Below are 5,978 nucleotides of genomic sequence, written 5' to 3' on the forward strand. Positions count from 1 at the left end.
TATATATATATATATATATATTTATATTTATACTTTATTAATGCGACCAAATTTAAGTACGGTGGAGCAATAAACGAGCAGGCAGCTGGGAGACAGTGGCGTTGCTGCTGCAGGATTAGTTGTTGCTGCTGCAACAGCTGCAGCAAATGGCGACGATCAAACGCTGTGCCTCCGCTTACAACAAAAAAAGAAACAGAGAACGACAACACACACCAACAGAAACGCGCACCGGTGTTTTAGTTCATCTTCCCAAAGAGACAGCATTTTGCGCGCCCAGGCAATGACGCTGCAGACAGAGACAAAGCAAAAAACGCAAATGAAGCGAACAACTATTGAATGACAGATGAGGCAAATATAAACATAGAGACAGGAGACACCTATTCATTCCGCAAAAAAACACGAGCACTTAAGGTAGGAGGAGACAAATATTTGTTTAGAGACAACGGAGGCAAGAGGAGGCAGGCACCTAGGGAAACAGGCGATAAAAAAGGACATGCATCCAGAGGAAGGGAAAAGCGAAGCAACGCGCAAAGCGAAATGAATGTACTGGCAAACAAATGCAGATACAGAGACATCAACCGAGTCAGAAAGGGACAGCGACAGCGACACACAGAGACAAGCTTAAATGAAGACCAAGACAGAGATAGACAGGCACAAAGACAAAGGTAGAATTGTCAGACACTGCCCTCTCATTGACTTCCAAATAAGGAGTGCATCAGTAGCAGCAGTAGCAACCACAACAGTAGCAGCTGCAGCAGAAGCAACAGCAACACGGGCAGCATCAAAGGTGATAGCGCTGGGCATACACTGCCTCCTTGCTCTTTTCTGTTGTCTCCTCATTTTGGCTTTGTTTGGCGTCTGTTGATTCAGAATTTGTCTCCTTTTTGCCTTTGTCTGTCCGGCAAATTAGAAAAAGACAAAAACACCGGATATACCATTCCCGTAAGCAAAAAAGGGGCCCTGGGGGACGAACTGCAGGCCATTCAAACACCCCCAAGAAAGCCTCCCGCGTCGTTGCGCTGGATGGGGCTTGGGTTTAGGGTTTAGGAATTGGTGTTTAGGGTTTGAGCCATACTGGCGTCTTCATCGAATTCTTCTTCTTCTTCTCCCTCGCGCTGCATGGCATGAAACACATTTTTCTGTCCTTCTGTCATTTCATCGTCAATCGCCTGCAGTTCCAACTTGCAGAGGCGATCGTACCTGTACACACACCCCAGGAGAAGCAATTTGCCCCTGCACATGGTTCAGCTACTGGTGTAAATGTGCGTGCATAAATATTAGGTAAGTATGTGAATGTACGAGAACACATCCTAGTATGCATTATATGGAACATCGAGTATGCATGCGTATGTGCGTGCATGCTTGTGGTGCTGCATGTATATACATATATATATATATACATATATATATAATATATATATATATATAGGTGCAGGTAGATGGATAACAGCATATATATATACATATATGCGTAAATAGATAGCAACATGTAAATACATATATATGAATATAATTACAGAAAACAGCAAATACACATACGCACATAACAGAAAGGCATACAAGTCTAAACATCTGCAATTATATGCACATGCACATATATCCATGCATACGCCTATATCTGCTTATATAACATGGAGGAATCTGAGAGCAAGCGAGAGTGTGCAAGACAAGCGTACCGCTTCCAAGGTGTTTCTCCAAAAAGCGTGATGGGTTGTTTCAGCCTCCTGAGGCGTCTAAATATCTCCGGCAGGTCTACAGGCGGCACTAGCTCTTCTTCCCTTCCCTCCGCAGTGTCTGTACACCCCAAACCCCAAGCAGCCTAACAATGCATGCATGCGCATATTTGATTGTCTCGAGGAAGCACAAAATCTAGCCGCGGCGCGCATAAACCTACGGCAGAAGTAGTTTGTATGCAGTGTACAAACATCTCGGTCCAATCAGTGAAACTAGCGAAAGAACAACACACTGATTGCGAAAGAGAAGGTGCGTACAGGTGGAAATGGAACAAATGCATTTCTGAAGCAAAGCGAAGAGACGAAAAAGAAAGAAAGACGGGTCGACAATGCGACGATGCAGAGATAGGGGGAGACACCAAGAGACACAATAAATGCGACTATTTAACAGCAAAACGTGCAGGCACCAGCAGCACTGCTGCAGCAGCTGCTGCCGATTCTCAGATGCTGCAGCAGCAGCAGCTGAGAATCGGGTGAGGGGAGCAGAAAGCACGAGAGAAAGCTAAGCAAGGGATAGGAGAGCGACAAGAGGAATATTCTCTTTAAGACACAAAACCCACCACCTGCATCAGCAACCGTAGCTTCTGCTTCAGAAGAATGCGGCTGGAAAGCCCGCGCCTTCAGGCGCTCCTGCAGCTCCTGATGCAGCAAAAACGAGAGACACTACAAACAGAAGTGTCTTACTAAGCCTTCAACCAACAAAAGATGACCAACATAGCAAACGCCAACTACACGCACAGGGAAACAATGAGCGAAGCACGCATAACCAGATAAAGACCCCGATAGTACTCCTTTTGTAAAAAACTCTGACTCTGTCCTTATCCCTGTCTCATTGCTTATGCGTGTTTCTTCCGACGCTTTGACCTTAACCTCCGCTGCTACCTGTCTGATTGCACTGCTCTCTGTATCCATGTCTGTGTATATATTTCTGTGTGTCCGCCTGTTTGCCTGTCTGTATGCCTTTGTCTCTGTCTTCGTGTTAGCGCTGTCGCTTGTTGTTGAGCATGTTTGTGTTATTTACGGCCAGTTGCTGCAGCTCTGTCTTTCGCTTTTTGTTGGCAGTTTCTTCTTGCTCTCGGTCTTTTTGCTCCCGCAGTTTTTGCTGCAGATCCTTCTGCAGTATATACTTTCCAGGCCCTGCCTTGGGCAACTCTGCAGCAAGGAAAACGAACAAAAACGAGCAAATAGCCGAGGAAAAAAATCACAAAATACAGCAAATACAATCGCAAAACGAAACAGGAAACCTCGTACAGAAAGTACAACGCCGCTAACACCAGAGATAAAGGAAAGTGAAGGATCTCAATACAGCCAGTCAATAAACACGTCAAATTGAATGTGTTTACATTAATATATACATATACGCGTAGCACAGAGTGCAACAGCAACAAAGTCCTCCTTGCCAGCCGCCGTTCACGCATAGGCACTACCCCAACTGACTGCAGGCAGGTGAAGTGAAAAGCGCTCCGGCGCGAAACCGGAAAGAATATGGGAAATCAAGTGTAAATAAACACATTAATGATATTCAATTCCCATTACTTATTACAAACTTAATAATGGGCGCTAAGGGCGATAAAAGAGGACAAAAAATGCACACAATTTGAGTATCACCGTTAATCTGTTGCTTTTGCTTGGCGATAATCGCGCGGAGGGCGTCCATCTTCAGAGCGTATCAGAGGAATGCAAGAGAAGAAGAGATACAATACTTCACAAATAAATTCGTCCACGAAGAAGACGCAAGTGAAGCACAATTAAATGCGAAAGCGCCATGCGGCAAAAGCGACAAAGACCGCCCTAGCAAGAAAGGGGAGGCGAGCTCCCGTAGCTGTCCGTACACCACATGGCACCCTCTTTCTTGCCCGTATGCCAATTGAAAGAGAACGCAAAAACGTGTCAACGCAAAATAGCCTTATGCAGGAAGGGAGAGTCTGGAGGCGTACGAACACCGCAGCTTCGGCAGGTTCCGGCCAGCAAGGACCAACAAAAAAGGGCTCTATGAGGACTATAGAAACAAAAAGAAAACCAAAAACTGGACATCTAAACGAAACAAAAGTTCGCCTTAAGAACTCCCTTTTTGGGCAGCGCATGCAGCCCTAAGGCTGCATATCTTTTATGGCCGCTATAGCGAGGAAAGACTGCGATACTTCACCTCTTCTTAGATATCTTCGTTTCTGAAGGAAAATGCCCTTCTCCTAATATCTCACAACAACATGACAAACCGACACAAGAGCTGACAATAGGAACGAAGGGTCCAAACATGTTTCGTGCTTGCATCCTTAAGTGCTGCCTGTCCCCCTTTCCTTATATTCTTCGTCTTTCCTCGTGGCACTTCGTCTTTTTTCTCCTTAGGTGGCACGCGTCTTCAGGCAAAAATCATTAGACACGAGAAAGAAATTGACCAGGAAAGGGGGGCAGGCGGCAGTTAGGGCTGCATGCGTGCAAAACTTTTTATTTCCTTCGTTCCTGCCAAGGTGCGGCAGAAACGACTACAATCGTGAGGAACCACATATAGCTGTAGTTTTCGTAGTTTCGCTGCACCCCTAGAAGCGCACACTGTTCCTGGTGGGTGTTTGGTTATCGATGGGCAGCTGCTATCCTTCAGCTTGTGCGTGTACCCGAGTCTGTCCACCAAACGAATCAAGAAGTGCAGACCTGCAGTTGGCACGCGGTAGAAACGGTCAAATCTGAGGCGAAGTTCAACAATGATAACACCACACAACATGCTAGACACAGAGTGGCATGACGTTAAATACGCTCTTGAGGTCCACACATTTTCTGTATTGTTCAAATTAAAAGACTTTGCTGGTGACCAGGCGATTGTTTCTCCGTCAGTCCTGTGTTGTCTGCCTTGGTCCCACGTGGGACTGATCGCCTGTTTTCGCGTGAATATGTTTTTTTCCAAACACTACCTGTACACATCATTATGCGCAACAGTCAATTCAAGCAGATGCCGCAGCTCGACTGTTCATGTTTGATTACTCGGGCAAAGCCAGCTGCCCGTTTGTTGCATCTTGTGTCGGCACAAACGCGCCTAATAACAGGATTAGGCTTTCCACCTCTGCACCACAGCATGCATTTGATGGTACGCGAATCAATAAATGGTGGTCTCGCGCAAAAAGTGAAACGGACAGTCGCTAACTGCTGCCCCCAAGTGGATCTGTGCGACCCCCGACACAAGTGAATTGGCAGCTTCCTAGTTAACGCTGCAGAACCTATTTGGTCCCTCTACAAGAATATAGAAAAAAGCGCGTTTTGTACAAATTTCCCCCAGCCTCACAGCTGAAAGGACGGCGCGGTTTCATCTCATGGCATGATTTCAGGAAGAGGGTGATTGAAAAATGGCTTCAATGTATCACAAGGAGAATTAAGCCATTCATGTCCAATGTGCGGAGGGAGCCGTTAAGATGCATTATTTGTTGAACTTCTTTTGCCAAAGGGGAAACTTGGAGCTGCATGCGGCTACATCCTTGGTGCGCGTACGTTGTCAGAGACGACGATGCAGGTGAGCACGGGCTTGCTCATTAGAGGGTGACATTGACTCTTTGATTCACCTGGAGCTAGGCTTCGCAGGAGCGGATGGCCGCTGACCGTTGTTGCTTTCACCTACTGCTGCTCCTTACTTCACTTTACTTCGTAGCGTTGCCTAGATTACACCGGCAGGAAGCAACTACAAGATTTCCTTGGCGCGTTTCGCAGAATTGGCTGCGTTCTCCAGCTATTTTCCTCCCAAACATCTTTCCTCAGCGTGAATTAGCCCGTTTCTTCTGTAATTCTAAGTAGCAAGTTCTGTAACTGGAATCTTGAACACTTCGCGCGGCTGTCAAGTGGGATATGTACAGTCTCGAGATGCTGAAGTTCTGAAATTAAATCGTAGAATTTTAAGCAGCAGCAAGTAAAATTGGGTATCCAGTAAAAAACCGCTGTACGCTTCTTGGATATTTGGGCAGTCTGTTGGCCCGTAAGTGGTAGAGGCCACAGCCCCACACGGCCGCACATGTGCCAAAATTGGCTCGCTAAACAATGCGAACGACTCTAAAGGGTCAAGGTAAACGCACGTACTATAGGTGGTCTCCAGCGGAAACTGGGACATACCTGTCAATACGGGATTGCACAAACAGAAGGTGGCGCGGAAATTTCCTTTCCATTGGATGAATCGCAGTTTTATTAGCATACAACACACCAAATCAAGCTCGAATGCCCGCATGTCAAGCTTTTGCTCGGCGTCTCAGTGGCTGCTTGCATGGACCC

At 46.3% G+C, this 5,978-nt stretch overlaps 1 protein-coding gene across 1 annotated transcript in view; it reads right to left on the reverse strand.

The window, feature by feature from the left end:
• The window catches only part of EAH_00012250 (pre-mRNA splicing factor 18, putative), a gene marked incomplete at both ends in the record, with an annotated part of 5,195 nt that extends 1,805 nt beyond the window's left edge, over positions 1 to 3,390 (reverse strand). Inside the window, 7 exons of the mRNA XM_013394737.1 lie at positions 230 to 286; positions 807 to 894; positions 1,076 to 1,200; positions 1,677 to 1,794; positions 2,294 to 2,372; positions 2,755 to 2,885; positions 3,342 to 3,390. Coding sequence (XP_013250191.1) covers positions 230 to 286; positions 807 to 894; positions 1,076 to 1,200; positions 1,677 to 1,794; positions 2,294 to 2,372; positions 2,755 to 2,885; positions 3,342 to 3,390 — 647 coding nt within the window. The remainder of the gene's footprint in view (positions 1 to 229; positions 287 to 806; positions 895 to 1,075; positions 1,201 to 1,676; positions 1,795 to 2,293; positions 2,373 to 2,754; positions 2,886 to 3,341) is intronic.
• Between the last annotated feature and the right edge of the window lie 2,588 nt (positions 3,391 to 5,978).

Source organism: Eimeria acervulina, genomic scaffold (assembly GCF_000499425.1).
Source record: "Eimeria acervulina Houghton genomic scaffold, Eah_scaff67, whole genome shotgun sequence".
In the NCBI taxonomy this organism is placed as follows: domain Eukaryota; phylum Apicomplexa; class Conoidasida; order Eucoccidiorida; family Eimeriidae; genus Eimeria; species Eimeria acervulina.